Source organism: Aspergillus tubingensis (genome assembly GCF_013340325.1).
Source record: "Aspergillus tubingensis WU-2223L DNA, scaffold_4, whole genome shotgun sequence".
Classification (NCBI taxonomy): Eukaryota; Fungi; Ascomycota; class Eurotiomycetes; order Eurotiales; family Aspergillaceae; genus Aspergillus; species Aspergillus tubingensis.
The window spans coordinates 1,885,624-1,901,013 of NW_023336278.1; the positions used below are offsets into that span (position 1 = coordinate 1,885,624).

General features: G+C 50.8%; 6 protein-coding genes across 6 annotated transcripts; 1 reads left to right on the forward strand and 5 right to left on the reverse strand.

The window, feature by feature from the left end:
* Nucleotides 1–7: 7 nt before the first annotated feature.
* Nucleotides 8–1,484, forward strand: AtWU_03160 (WD repeat protein; the record flags this gene model as incomplete). The annotated part of the gene is made up of 2 exons (XM_035498273.1): nt 8–246; nt 293–1,484. 2 exons carry the CDS (start codon nt 8–10, stop codon nt 1,482–1,484), a joined length of 1,431 nt encoding a protein of 476 aa, XP_035354166.1.
* Nucleotides 1,485–1,599: 115 nt separating this feature from the next.
* On the reverse strand, nt 1,600–2,025 carry AtWU_03161 (uncharacterized protein; the record flags this gene model as incomplete). Its single annotated transcript, XM_035498274.1, has 1 exon — nt 1,600–2,025. One exon carries the CDS (start codon nt 2,023–2,025, stop codon nt 1,600–1,602), a length of 426 nt encoding a protein of 141 aa, XP_035354167.1.
* Nucleotides 2,026–2,904: 879 nt separating this feature from the next.
* On the reverse strand, nt 2,905–4,467 carry AtWU_03162 (MFS general substrate transporter; the record flags this gene model as incomplete). The annotated part of the gene is made up of 4 exons (XM_035498275.1): nt 2,905–3,334; nt 3,392–3,975; nt 4,040–4,146; nt 4,224–4,467. 4 exons carry the CDS (start codon nt 4,465–4,467, stop codon nt 2,905–2,907), a joined length of 1,365 nt encoding a protein of 454 aa, XP_035354168.1.
* Nucleotides 4,468–5,539: 1,072 nt separating this feature from the next.
* Nucleotides 5,540–9,805, reverse strand: CweA (putative GPI anchored protein; the record flags this gene model as incomplete). The annotated part of the gene is made up of 1 exon (XM_035498276.1): nt 5,540–9,805. The coding sequence occupies one exon, from the start codon at nt 9,803–9,805 to the stop codon at nt 5,540–5,542; it is 4,266 nt and encodes a 1,421-aa protein (XP_035354169.1).
* Nucleotides 9,806–11,336: 1,531 nt separating this feature from the next.
* AtWU_03164 (uncharacterized protein) lies at nt 11,337–11,855 on the reverse strand (the record flags this gene model as incomplete). The annotated part of the gene is made up of 1 exon (XM_035498277.1): nt 11,337–11,855. One exon carries the CDS (start codon nt 11,853–11,855, stop codon nt 11,337–11,339), a length of 519 nt encoding a protein of 172 aa, XP_035354170.1.
* A 2,318-nt stretch (nt 11,856–14,173) lies between these two features.
* Nucleotides 14,174–15,229, reverse strand: AtWU_03165 (oxidoreductase, short chain dehydrogenase/reductase family; the record flags this gene model as incomplete). Its single annotated transcript, XM_035498278.1, has 4 exons — nt 14,174–14,374; nt 14,427–14,540; nt 14,591–14,702; nt 14,754–15,229. 4 exons carry the CDS (start codon nt 15,227–15,229, stop codon nt 14,174–14,176), a joined length of 903 nt encoding a protein of 300 aa, XP_035354171.1.
* Between the last annotated feature and the right edge of the window lie 161 nt (nt 15,230–15,390).

Sequence of the window (15,390 nt, forward strand, 5' to 3'; positions counted from 1 at the left end):
CTAATGAATGAATGCGTATCTTCTCAATAGGGTTTTGGGGTCCATAAGTCCCTCAACCTTTCATGTCGCACAAACCACGCGACTTGTTCAACAGCTCGAGCCGGCGCCTGGCATTCGCTTCTCAGCACGTAGAGACATTCCCTTAGGAGGGAGTCAAGAGGATGCAGGCTTGATCTTTGATGATGAGGTATTTGCTCACAAGGCGGGAGTGAATGTGCTCGCCATCGATCACTATGATGGCCGATTGTATGTTACACTCACCCTGTGCCTGGCTCCAATTAACGGTAGACAGCATGGTCTCTGGGGGTGCAGATCCTTCAATTCATCTGTGGGATTTGGAGTCACGAGGCTCAGATCTGAAACATGTGCACCAGTCCGTGGCATCTGTCAACAGAGCCTCGCACGAAGATGCCCACACACGTGCCATTACTTCCGTCTCCATATACCCATTTGATCCTACACCGTCTACTATCTTGACAACCTCGTACGATGGTACACTCAAGCTTTCGGCTTTAGCCCCAGCGGCTATTACACCTGTGCACACTTTCAATCTAGACTGCACACCGTACAGCCATTCGCTGTCATCAAATCCAGCGTCTCCTTTGCTCATTGCTGTAGGTACCTCGGAGAAGCCGGTCCGACTACTTGACCTACGTTCCGGTCTGTCGACACATGGTCTACCTGGACATGAATCTTCAGTCCTGTCCGTATCATGGGCTCCTCATCAGCCACACATCCTGGCCTCCGCGTCGGCGGATAATAGAGTGATTCTCTTCGACATCCGCCGGGGAGGCCACAATTCAGCGATCGCAGCACTAGACATGGATGATGCTGTTGGACTCGTGCGCCCGGGATCCACCCCAGCATCCTGCCAGAGCCGCCCAGCATTCTCGCCGCACGCTCGAGCCCATAATGGCGCCGTGACGGGTGTGCGGTGGACATCTACCGGTAGTCACCTGGTAACCGCTGGTCAGGACTCTCGGATTCGAGTCTGGGATGCTGGAACAGGTGCGAACACGCTTGTACACTTCGGTCAGCGTGTCCGGAACAGTGTGACTTCTCACCTGGCTGAAAGGGCACCGCTCATTATACCTCGCGGAGTGGTCACCCCTGGGCAAGAAACGCTCTTATGGCCAAACTTTAATGAGAGAGATGACCGTAGGGAGATCTTCATGTTCGAACTTCGAGAGGGGGCTTTTGTCAAGCTTCTTCGCGTACCGGGTCTCGTGACCGGTCGCCAGCAGTTCCAGGGCCGCTCCAGTGCCCTCAGCGCTGCCAGGATCAACGCCCTTGCTTGGCGCGGTAACGGTGCCTCAGGAGAAGGGATCGAGATGTTTTCGGCCCACGGCGACGGAACCATTCGCACTTGGGCCTCACGGGAACCCGAGGGTGAGCCGGATGATGAAGCCGAAGAAGCCGAACGAGCAGACCGCAAACGCAAGCGCGATGTTCTCGACGAGATCTACCGGGGATTTATAGGCTAACTGTACGACGAAGAATTCTACGAAAGGACAAAACATAGCACAAGATAGAAATATCGTTTCGTTCATCTATAATACATCATATTCATGTCGAGCATATACCAGATATGCATATCATTTACTCGTTCCTGATCTGATGCTCGCCAATAGCATCTTCGTCCTCCCCGGAGAACCGCTCGTAAGAACTGCGGTTAAGATTGGAGTGCTTCAGGTTTCTGGACTCGCCCTTGGCACCAGGGTGATTGGTGCCGATCAGGGTCCTCTTGGACTCGCCTTCAGCCGGGAAACTATCACCAGTTCCGGTGATGACTTCGCCTGAGGGAGCCATGTCTCTTGTGCTGCGAGGCATATCGGTGGCGTTGTCGGCGGCAAAGGCGGAGGTCGGGTGAGCGATACCGTAGTTATCGAACTGAGAATCTTCGGAGCGCTGATCAGGGCGAGGAACGGAGGGGATTGTGTTCATGATGCCTGCATCATTGGGAATGCGAGTGCCCTCGGGAGCCATGTCCTCGAGACGTCCGCCGCGGTGAGGGTCAGAAGACATATTGAGTGGTATGGTGGTATTTGAGCTTGGTGAAATTTTGTGTTGAATTGAGTGAATTTGATTATTGTCGAGCTTGGTTAGGTTTGATCTGGATGGGCAAGAGACCACCAGGCCAAGTCAGTTTATATAGCTGATGAGTCGGGCTGGACTGACATCTGATGTCACTGTCCAGGCGCGGATGGAGTCTGGGCCATGATGAGGCTATGATATCAGCAGGGTCCCAACGTGCATCCGAGCGCAGGGAACCAGTCAATCGATGATGAAACATGCAAGGATCTATGGAATACTCCAACCCAAATCTAGCCGAAGATTCCATCGACTCCGGTCATCCAATTTGGAGACGAAGGCAAATCAACGTCAGTCCCTAAGGTACCCGCTATACGTTGCCATACTATCACCACCCGCCCTTTCGGCACCACCACATCATGGTTTGCAACATTACTGCCCATCTGACAGGTACGCCATTTACAGATGGTCTTTCTTCCTTTCCGATATCTGATTTGCCCCTTCAACATCTTCAGCACTTTAATCTGAATAACGTCATCACCATGGTCATTTCTGACTCAGCATTCGGGACCCTTCCCGGCCAATCAGAAGGCATCCTCAGGAACAATGGCTTTAAGCTTCACTTCAACAACCACCATCCGTGGAATGATACTTTATAGAGGCCTTATCTGTGTCTGCCTCGGTGCTTACATATTATTCTCCAAACCAGCGATGCACAGTATCAGTTTTTTTCGGTCGCAAACTCCCTCATTCAAACAACCAATGCGTTATCCACCTCACGCGGCGACCGGTTCTTGCTCTCCGTGCCAGTGTCGTGCAGCGAGGCAAGATACTACATACATACACGGGGTTATGTGATGGGGCGATAGGAGTTCAACATTTGGCACACAGTGCCAATCTCGTCAGGCGCAGCCGCGTCCCCATCACAAACACACTGCCCGCAAGCAGGAGAACGCCGGAGTAGACCTTCATTCCCCAGTAAGACCCGTCGTTATAGGCTAATATTGCTCCTCCAATGGACCCTGTTACAAGCCCCGCGATTGATGCGAAGAAAAAGTTCAGCCCAACCCAGTATCCAATTTCTCGAGGCGGGGCTATGGGTGCCACCAAAGCCACGAAAATACTATAGTAGGCCCCCGACGTGACTCCAAACAGTACATCAAAACTGATGATTGCTGAGTTGTTGGTACCCGGGATCCAAAGCGCCAACACCAGAATACCGGAGCAGACAGTACTAGAGATAAGACTGTTGTACGCGCCGATCTTGTCTGCGAAATAGCCAGAAAAAAATCGCCCAAAGAGACTACGACGTACATCAGTATATGCATGGTATTATGAAGAAGTGGGGTCAGAAACACACCTTCCAGCATTCTGAATAGATACGAGGTACTGCGACAGATTGTTCTGCATTCCCACAGCCAATGACGATGTGACGATATAGTTACTTGGGACCCATATACCAAAGCTCAGCAAAGTGCCGCCGGCAAGAAGCAAGACCATATTCACATCTCGGAAAGGGTGCAGGAGGTTCTGTCGATTCAAAACCTCTGGGCGTGGAGGCACGCGCTCCCTTACAGTGAGACCAGCGATAATAAGAAAAAATAACATCATGAATGCGACGATCCGCATGGCCCAACCGAAGCCGACTTTGGGGATGAGTCGGTTAACCATGATTGGCAATATGATGCCCGCGATCCCTGACGAAGACGAGATGATTCCGTATGCCAATCCGCGCCGTTTGTTGAACCAATTAGGAATGACACTCAAGACTGGCTGCGCTATGGCGCAGAGTCCTATTGGACTACAGATGCCCTGTGCGAGCAGAACCTCATAGTATTTCGTGGATATAGAAGCCATCATGACCCCAAAAATATGAAAAAATGAGCCTCCGATGACGACTGCGCGCGGTCCGAAAGTATCACTCAGCCGGCCGACAATAGGACCCTGTATATCTCTCACAGCATCAGTATGCAGAACATAAGATCCGATGAGCAATCTATCTTCTTACCAAGGCAAGCATGAAGAAGACTTCAAACGAAGGGATCCACGCGATCGTACTCGCAGGATAGCCCGGGAACATGATATTCTGATAGTAATTCTGGAACACGCCAATACCTATCGTCAAATTGATATGATTGTCAGTTGTTCTGAATATCACAATCATCTCATCCATTGTCCACACAGAAACCTACTATGAAGCCACCCATAACTGGAAAACATCGCACACCATCCACCCACCACAATCAGCCACGCTGCTGTACCACCGTCAGGGACTGAGTCATCTCGGTCGTCTCGGTCGTCGGCTTGGGAGTCTGGAGTCGTCCGTCTAGATGGTGGGGTGGCAGACAGACACTCTTTAAACCTGCTGTGTCCCGGTTCTATCGTGTGAGTATGACGAGCATCTTGGACTGGGCTTCTTACTACCGAGATGGACATTTCGAATGACCCTCTTCGTCATAGAAAGGTGATATGTTAGTTGATAGAACTTCCTCCCCGCGAACAAATCACATATATCACAACACATCGCGCCCATCTCTAGCGCACTCTAATCAGAACATTCGCTGGCATCACCTTGAGATCAATTGGCTAGATTATTCTCCGACATGCATCATTAAGCCCATTAAGCACATATCACCACACCGTTGGAACAATCGAAGCTCATGCACAATGAAGATCAGCGACCCTATACAGTTGGCACAGCGAACATTCCCAGACCTTATTATACACGGTACAGGTAGTCCATATTACACCTATCAGAACCATCTATTACAATATAGTATCTATCTATCTACTTTGGTAAAATTGAAAATTATTTCCCAGAAAAGCAAAACCGGAAATACCTTTGTCAGACAAACCAGATACGGTCGGTGTACCTGTACGGAACCACATCTGGACCCAGAACTCAAGATAACCTCCGACGCATGCATGCTGTAGCGTGCCAGATGGGATATCATATACATAAGCCGATCGTGGCACGATATCACTAAGCTATAGTTATGTGGGTAGTGAGTGTACAGGGATATAAGAAAAGGGTTGGAGAATGGGTCCTCAGCTAGTCGTTTTCATGATATTCATCATCATCAAGCGCTGTAAAGCATCATGCTCTAGATAACTAACTATTTAGCGTTCTTAGGCCTGAGTGGAATTACTGCTGCTGCTCACCGCCAGTTCGCAGATGCCACATGGCTTTACCGACACATGCACGATAGTATGCGTTGAAGGTTGTTTCATGTAAGGAGACCCGGCTAGCTACAACTTTGATACCGATATGGCGGGTTGAAGGACGAGCTACGTGTACGTTTATAAGTGAAAGAACATCAAGCATGGTTGCATTAGATTCGAAAGAGAAAGGTAACAGATACATGCAATCAATTAATGCTGAAAGCGAGTGACACGGTTTATGAACGAAGGGCATCCGAAATAGAGGATGAGGCAAAAGAATGACATGAAATGTATGGGACATTCTCGGGATTAATGGATCCACGGGCAATCTGCATCTGCATGGCTTTTACAAGATCAGGGCCAGAAGGGCGACCAGGCCTGTGACGATGGGGAAGAAGCCATGCGCCGGAGCCACCTGTGCGCCTGCGCCTGTGAACATGATGCTGTTTGTCGAAGGAGTAGGCGTAGAGGAAGGTCCGGGCAGGTCGTAGCGGAAAGATGGCTCGGAAGCGACGGAGCCGCTGGGCTTGGGTGTGGGCACCCCGAGGCTGCTGGCGGCTGCGGCTCCACGGAAGGCTTCAGTGGGTGCAGGAACGTAGACAGGGATCATGTGGAAGGTAGAGGCCTCTTGAATAGTGATAGTTGAGGCGATGCTGTCCAAGTTGCCGGGGAAGGGGGCAGTAGGGGCAGGGTCCATGGCGACGTTGGAGCTCATGGCCACGGGCTGCTGTGCAGCAGAGGATGCCGCGACGTCAGGTACATGCTCTGGCTCCGAGGGGTCGGAGTTGTACAGAGCTGATACACCAGTTGGGTCGGCAATGGAAGCAGCGCCATTGTACATGGGGTTGGAGGGGGCGGCAGCTGGCGTGGACTCGGCAGGTGCGTTGTACATGGGAACGGACTCAATGCTGGGCCCGGTTGGCTGGGCTGGGGCATTGTAGAAGGGTGTGGACTCTGCAGCGCCTGCGGCGACTTCAGGTGCATTATAGGCGGGGGTGGATTGAGCGACAGCATCAGCGGCCCCTGTGAAAGGCTCGTTGAAGACAGGTGCCCCATGTCCTCCATGTTCAGGGAGTCCCGTGTTCCGACTCGGACCACCGCTCAATGTGCGGGTAACCGTGTGGACAATCTCGTGGACGACTGGTGAGGCGCAGCTTGAGCTTGAGTCAACATCCTTGGCCGAATCATCTTCACCGGAGTGAGCAATGGGGTCGACTCCCACATCATGTGGTTTGCTGGAGTCATGCGAGTCGTGCGAGTCGTGGGGTTCAGTTGGCTCATGATGAGCATCCACGTCAGTGTCCTTCACGTTGGCGGAGACAGAGTGGTCATCACTGTAAGCTTCATTGGTAGCCTGGCCGTATACATTGGTCACTGGCAGGATGGCGGAGTTCCCAGTGTCGATTCCAGATTCACCCTGAATGAGACTGCCATCTGCGCGGTGATGGTGCCGGTGCGGCTCATCCACATGGGTTTTCTTGGAGTCCACATCAACCGAATGATCATCCTCATCAGCTTCGTTGTATTGAGACGAGAAAACATTCGTAATCGGGATGGTCGCAGAGTTTCCAGTGTCGATTCCTGACTCGCCCTTGATCAGGTCCCGGGGTAGATGTGGGTGTCCACGGAAGTGTTCGTGCTCGGGACGATCAATTGCTGTATCTTTAATATCTGCATCCACGGAGTGGTCATCCTTGTGGACTTCATTCTCCTGAGATGAGAATCCATTGGTGATAGGAAGGCTAGCAGAGTTCCCTGTATCGATTCCTGATTCTCCCTTGATCAGATCGCGGGCATGGTGGTGGTCAGGGCGGGCATGGTGGACAGGCACACCCTTCACAGCTGTGTCCTTTATGTCGGCATCCACAGAGTGGTCATCCTTGCTAGCTTCATTGTACTCAGAGCTAAATGCATTGGTGATTGGAATTGTAGCAGAGTTCCCGGTGTCAATGCCAGATTCCCCCTTGATCAAGTCGCGTGGGTGATGGGGGTGGGGATGGCCATGGACAGGTACTGGCACGGGCACTGGCTTTGGGTCTGGCTTCTCCTTTACCACAGTGTCCTTCGTGTCTGTGTCCACCGAGTGGTCATCCTTGCTAGCTTCGTTATACTGGGAACTAAATGCATTGGTAATCGGAAGAGTAGCGGAGTTGCCAGTATCGATACCAGATTCTCCCTTGATCAGATCTCGTGGGTGATGGGGGTAGGGATGAGGCTTAGCCTGGTGGGCCTGCACGGGGACGGGCACCGGCTTGGGCTCTGGCTTCGGCTTCTCGACAAGCGTGTCTTTCACGTCAGTGTCCACCGAGTGGTCATCCTTACTGGCCTCATTCTCCTGGGATGCGTAAACATTGGTGATGGGAAGACTAGCCGAGTTGCCAGTGTCAATTCCCGACTCGCCCTTGATCAAATCCCGAGGCCAATGTCCGTGAGGGTGATGCACGGGCACGGGCACTGGAACCGGCTTGGGCTCCGGCTTGTACTTTATCGCAGTGTTTTTCGAGTCCACATCAACGGAGTGATCGTCCTTACTAGCTTCATTGACCTGAGATCCGAAGCTGTTGGTGATCGGAAGACTGGCAGAGTTACCCGTGTCAATACCGCTTTCGCCCTTGATGAGATCACGGGGCCAATGAGGGTGGGGATGATGGTGCGAGGGTGTCTTGACAAGGGTATCCTTATCCTTGACATCTGCGGAGTGGTCATCCTCAGATACTTCATTGACTTCGTTGGACCCCACGTTTGTAAAGGGTAGTGAAGCCGAGTTACCGGTGTCAATGCCCGACTCCCCCTTAATCAAATCACGTTCATGATGATGGTGAGGGCGGTGCTCAGGCCTTGTAACATCAGTGTCCTTGACATTGACATCTGCGGAATGGTTGTCATTGTATGACTCATTGTCCGTGGAGCTGAAGACGTTCGTGATAGGAATAACAGCTTCATTTCCGGTGTCAATGCCAGACTCTCCGGAGATCAGATCACGAGGCCCATGGGGGTGAGGCAGTTTGTGGTGCTCGGGGTGGGCCTGTTTAGTGACATCAGTGTGCTTGACATTCACATCCGCAGAGTGATCGTCGTCATAAGACTCATTGTCTGTAGAACTGAAAGCGTTTGTGATAGGGATAACTGCCTCGTTGCCAGTATCGATCCCAGACTCCCCAGAGATAAGATCCCGTGGAACATGGGGGTGTGGGAATTTGGGGTGATCTGGTTGGTCGGGGTGTCCGTGGTGCGCGTCATCGAACACGCTCTTCTTCTTGTCCACGTCCACAGAATGGTCATCCTTGCTAGCCTCGTTCTCCTGGGAGCTGAACACATTGGTGATTGGCAAAGACGCACTATTCCCGGTATCAATTCCAGACTCCCCATTGATCAGAGTGGGTTCTTCACGTTCCCCGCGAACATGGTGGTGCGGCCGGTAGTGCTTTTCAGGATGTCCAGGCTCAACGACGGCCGTGTCGTCTTTGTTGAAATCAACGGCGTGGTTATCCTCGGTTGCTTCGTTATAGTTAGACGAGAATCCATTCGTGATGGGCAGTGATGCAGAATTGCCGGTATCGATGCCAGACTCCCCATTGATCAAGGTTGGTTCTTCACGTTCACCACGGGGGTGGTGGTGCGGCCAATGGTGCTTTTCCGGATGCTCAGGCTCGACGACAGCCGTGTCATCCTTATTAACATCCACTGCATGGTTGTCCTTGCTCGCTTCGTTATAGGAGGACGAGAATTCATTGGTGATCGGCAGGGAAGCAGAATTTCCAGTATCAATGCCTGACTCCCCCTTGATCAGATCGTCGCTGCCTCGCACCCAGTGGTGGTGCTCCGGGTGCTTCGCGTGCTTCGCGTGCTCCGGGTGCTCCTTGTCCACCACAGTCTTATCCTTGTTGATATCAGCAGAGTGATCATCTGAATGAGCTTCATTTACGGTGGAAGAGAATCCGTTCGTAATGGGCAGTGATGCAGAGTTGCCAGTGTCGATACCTGATTCCCCGCTGATCAGGTCCTTGTCGTCTCGCACCCAGTGGTGACCGTGAGGGTGGTGGTGCTTGTCCTCGTCGACAACCGTCTTGTCTTTGTTAATCTTAGACGAGTGGTCGTCGCTGTGCGCCTCATTGACAGTAGACGAGAAACCGTTCGTCACCGGCAACGATGCAGAGTTGCTTGTATCAATTCCACTTTCGCCACTGATCAGGTCAGGCTCTGACCGACCGTGGTGGTGTGGGCGGCTGTGAGTCGCACCTTTCACAGCACCCAGGTTCTTGTCAACATGAACGGAATGGTCACCCTTGTGAGACTCGTTCACTGTGTTCGACTTGACATTGATGTGCGGGTCGTAGTAATGTTCGTTGTCATTTCCATTGCCTTTTTGGTTGATTTCCTCCCTACGCCAGTGGTGGCCGTGGTGAGCATGCTCATCCACGAACTTCTTCTTCGCATCAACATCAACCGAATGGTCGTCGGAATGCTCCTCATTCGCAGTGGAGCTAAAGCCATTGGTAATCGGCAGCGATGCCCCTTGTCCACCATCCACACCACTTTCTCCCGAGATAAGTGTAGCCTTGGCCATGCTGGCGAGCATGGCAATGCTGATTCCGCTTTGAAGTCCCTTCATGTTGTCGGAAGATTACAATCGTAAAAGTTATTTCGAAAGGATAGAATACAGGGACGAATAGATCTTTATCAACGAATGACTTCGGCCAAACGGGCCAAGGGAAGATCAGTTAGAAGGAACGTAACCAAAGACTGACCGAATAAAAGAAAGACCAGGCTCTGGCAGTTTGGATAACTCGTACAAACAGTATCACAGGACCTTGTTGCACCTTTTATTTTCGATCCCTTCGGCGGCCATTTCCTTTGGTATGCGGCCGTCTTACAACCACTACAACAAACAAAGCTCGCCGGACATTGTTTTGACCGGAGAATGCCTTGAGGAATGGTTCAGACCAGGTCCTGTGGCCGATGGGCAGAGCATCATCAGCTCCCGTCGTCGCAGGAGACACCATCCCATTGTGCCGTCAGCATTCCTGGGGAATGAATCGCGCGGAAAACAGGGGACTGGAATGCCTGAACCACGTAAAACATCAGATCGTCATCGCTTGCTTTGGGGATGTCTAATACTGCCCGGCTGATGAGGAACGTTAGTTTACTTTGATGGTCATTACGCCATCGACACCCTGCAGACAGCTTAGGGAAAGGTGAATACTGTAATGCCAGCCAGTTCGGCTGTCAGTTCGGACGCCGCGTCGCGTGGCTTACTCCTGCCCGCATGCCAGACTCTCCGCGGCAGCTAGCAAATTTTCCCCCTGCCTTCAATCGAAGGTTCATTTAACAGGACTGTGGCGTCTGATTTGTTCTCAATTCGATGAGTCGACTACTGATATTAGAATTTATGCAGGTGTACGTTGATTCATCGATCAATTAAAATGTTTTTTATTCAAATTCATTGATGTTATAAATGAGATGTATCCCGTCATCGACATTCACCCCTCATCGCCCTCACTGAAGAGGACCCAACGAGAGACAAACTTCCTATCAAGGAATATTACTCTCCAGAGCCGATCAGTCCGTAGACCGAAGGCAACACGTCGCCGTAGAGAAGGCTGGACGACGGTCGTGGCAGGCTCTGTTAAAGCTTTTCGATGTATGTAGAAGAAAGGAAAAAAGAGGAGAAAGATCGTCGCTGCCGCCCGCTTTTTGTAGTTCGTGTGCGTCACGTGAGCACTCCCGCTTAGCTTAGTGTCAATTCACTCAGGCAGCCAGGCACCCGCATCTACCACGTCAGGCACCAACTGCTTCCGCATCAATTGCTCCTCTCTCGATATAGGGAAAGGTTCTATCATCAAAGCCCATCCATTCAACGCCATACCTGTAATCACAGCCTGAAGCGTGTGTCATGGCGATTTATGTACAAGTGCTCCCTGCCATTACACTCACATGTACACAGAAGCTCAACTCTCCACCCTTTGCTACCCTTGCCCAACCCTTGATTACATCCTTAGCCCATGACGCCTTGTTTGTACCGCAGTTCCAGTTCGCCCGAATCACGCATTGTGTGTCTGGAGCGATTGCTGAGAGAACCTTCAACTCCCTAGAGACAGATCTGGCTGCCACACTTCCCACCAGACTGACCACCAGCCACCCACCTACCCCCCAATCACCACCTGCTGGGTATCAGACTTCCACACGGCCCCTCCAACAGCAGCAGTAATTCCTAGCGCGATCGCAACCATGGTCCCAACTGTCACGACAGCAATCGTCGCCTTGACCGCCATGCGTTGCTTGCGGCTCAGTCTCTGCATCCATCCGCAGCGTCGCTTCTTCTGAGCCCAGAGCTTCGACTCACGGTGGTTCGCGCATTCCACTGGCTGTCGGTGAACCGTGGGCGGGTCTTCGGGATCAAGGGGGCTGTATCGTGTTGTTGTCGCTTTGGCGGCCTTTTTCAGTCGGTCGATAGTTAGTGATGGTGTGGCATGGCGATAGAATGGTGAGGATGGCTTTGCTCCATCTGCTGGATTGAATTCCCCTTGTTGTAGTTCGGGAGTTGATGCGATGGACGCGGCCTCAGGGACTGTGGGGAGAGGAGTTGATCCAGATGCAGTGCGTCTCTCTTTCTGTATCAGTGGATGATCTGTCGACTGACTGAGTGGACTCGTCATATTCATGCTGCTTAGGTAAAATGCGGCTGTAGAGATGTAGTTACTCCTGACGCAAGTGATGCTAGATCCGTGGAAGGATATCAGTTAACGGAAACAAGAGGGTAAGTGTTGATAACATAGGTGAGAGGGGTTTTAGGGGTAATGATATGGTTGAGGGGTTGCGAAGGTTGCGCCCCCTGGCTCAACACCTTGATGTTGGAAGGGGTTGGCCGATGGTGGCTTCCTTGGGGGTTGTACATCCACAAAACTCAGGGGGATTGTCCCACCTACATATGTACACCACAGTCTGCCCCTCTAGATATGATTAAACGTCTTGTAGATTTCTTATCGACATGACATTTCTTGTATTGTGAAGTTTGGGTGCTGTTAGAGAGGTATGGTAGCAGTCCCAATTGGTGTAGATTGGCTGGATTGCTGGGGGTATGGGAGAATCTTAAGGCCTGGAACGTGGCCACGGATGCAGGTCATCCACTGATTCACTGCTTGTAGAAATGCATCCACTCTAACTATCAGCGTGGTCTGCTCAGGTGGACTTGCTTGCTTATAGACGTGTGATTTATGAATGTCTCCTGAAGACTATAGATAGAATTTATTTCATACTAGTGATTGAGTGTTCGTAGTAGAGCAAAGTTGTAGTGGTGGGACAGGCATAATATCTAATTGCAGGTCATGCTAGGGAAGATATATATTTTTAGATGGACTTGTATCATTGGATTACCCCAGGCAAACTTGCTGCCATACTACTAGGGGACCGTTAGACCAACATGAATTATAGCTCTCTATACTAGTAATATTCCGATGGAGAAAGTTTTGCTCCACAGTTAAATCGTCCTATCTTGATTTTCGTGTTCAGCTACTCTTGGTGATGCAGCATAAACATCGAGACGCCTTCATGCGGGACGTTCTGACATCACATATAATGCTCCTATTCTTTTTTGCAATAAGTGTCTACTATTTACATTAGAGTTCATATTACATGAACGGGCAATTGTCTTGCTTAAACCCAAATGTCCAATATTTGCGCGTTCTACGGATTTCCTTGTCAGATTTCGATATACCACATTAGAGGACTATGCCAAGCAACAACTGCCCACCTTTCCATGGCCCAGGATAACATTTCCCAGAGAAGCTCTGATCCAAAATAGACTGCCCTTCAGTCGAATCCCTCTAATGTCGCACAAGCTCAGAAACACAAAATCCCATTGTCACCCGGATCTAGGCCCCGTTGCCCAGGTTATCGGCACATTCCTTGCCAGGCATGGAATGAATAACCAAGAATGGATGTCGGACAGGGATGAATGGCCAAGGTCATTTTGGAAATTAGGGGTCTCGTGTATTGGATCGGAGGTCCCGCGGATGACCCTGGATGCTTTCATCCCTTCGCCCCTGTCCTCCCTTTCTTAGCTATATTAGGCTCGCTCATTATGAGGTATTATGCCAAAAGGCATTCCAGCTACTTCAGAGATTGGATGCATACGGAGTGCTTGTAGGAGAGAGATTTCCGCTTCTGGTCTTGAGACCTTGATTTCAGACATTGTAGTTAGTCTCCTTAGTGGAATTTCTGAACAATCAGTCTGATCGCCTGGTTTCCAGATTTGGTAGGGATGATGTTCTTGCTGAGTAGAAGGAATTGCGCACGCATGGATCTTTCAGTTGAGCCAACTTTGGGGCCAGATTTAGAGAGGTCTTGGTTTTACCATATTCATTGGTTTATCTAGAGTCACTCTCAACGTAGCGCTTCGTTGGATTTAACTGCTCCTACCAACTCTGTTCAACGATGGAAACATCCAAAAGGGGGACTTAGAGTTCAGTCGCAGTAGTTAGTTAAACCATTCACTGACTACGGAGTACTCCAGCATTTATTTCAGACTGAACAACTGAAGTTATGCTTGACATTATGCATGATATAGTAATCAGACTCTGTGCTTGCACTGTTTCACGTGATCACGCAAGATGCTATGCTATCTGCAAGCTCTGCTACGAAGAATAATTATAGAAAAACAGCTGCTTTGTCATTCACGCATCGATCACGTCTTCCATGGAGCTACAGAATAGCTGCATTACATACTCAGCTTTGACTGTCATAATAGCACATGAATTTGGAATCATGTGCAAGTCACAATCAAGCCACATTCAGACTGATATGTGGCTATCTTTTCCTGATTGGGAAACCCACTTCACCCTACCCGATCGGGGAATACACCCTACAGCTCCAGCCTGCATGCATCGTTTTATGCGTCGAATCAGTGACAGACAACACATTTATTCTATATCCGTATCTAGCCCAACGCCGACCTCTGGAAAGCACCAAATCATCAAATCATTCAAGCAGAAGCACAATGTCCACCATCCACTCTCAAATCCGTACCCGTCATAAACCCGCTGCCGTCAGCAAGCATATATACTGTCGGTGCCTTGAAGTCTTCTGGGACACCAAGACGGCCTAGTAGCGCACCACGCATCCAGGTCTCCTCGACTTCGGGCTTCTCTTGAAGCAGGGCATCGGTCATTGCCGTGCGGATGTACTGGTTGCATAGTTAGATTCGCGTGTATTATTCCAGTGATCATGATACATACACCTGCGGATAGAGTGTTCACACGGATGCCGTACTGACCCCATTCCTGCGCCACCGAGCGGCACATTTGGTGCACGGCGGCCTTGGAGGAGTTGTATGCGGTGCAAGTCAATCCCTATCAACCACGTTAATTTCGATCAACACATCAACGGACAGAAAACAAACCCGATTGGCAATTTGACCAGACATGGAAGCAATCATGACAATGCTGCCTGGGATGTTCTGCTCCTTGAAGATGCGGGCGCAGTGCTTCGCGGGAATAAATGTTCCGATCACGCTGGATAGTCAGTTGCTGTCGTACGTCTTGGAGCTTGGTATGGTCGCTCACTTCACATCCAACATCTTTTTCCACATATCAACTGGGTATTCCAAGGCAGGCACCATTTGTTGAATACCAGCACAGGTCACTGCTCCGCGAAGGGGCATACCCCGGCTCATTGCATCGGCGGCAACTTGCTTGAGGACCTGCTCCGTCGACTGCTCATCTGTAATGTCGCACTTGATGTATGTGGCTTTCAGGCCACGGGCCGCAGCCAACTTCTGCACGGAGGCCCATTCTTCTGCGCTAGGTTCGGGAAGAAGGTCAAGGCAAACGACATCACCGCCAGCTTCGACGACGGCACCAGCAAGGACAATTCCAAGACCGCGGCCTCCACCTGTGATCACGATTGTGCGGTTACCGAGGGAGAAGAGGTCATTTGTACGGCCGACGACGGAGGGTTGGGCGGACTCTGAAACTGCGGGAGTGGTGTGGTCAATGGCCACCTCCGGGGTGGTGTTATCGATAGCAATTGAGGGAGACATGGTGAATCGATCTGATATTAAGGAACTGAAAACTTTGGAAATCTACTGGCAAGGGGAGGTACTACGGCTGTTCAAATAACGTGGACGAGCAGCTCATGAAAGCGCTTAACGACAACCCAACTAGGAAGATCCTGTCCGATCTGCTGTGCAGACACCTCATG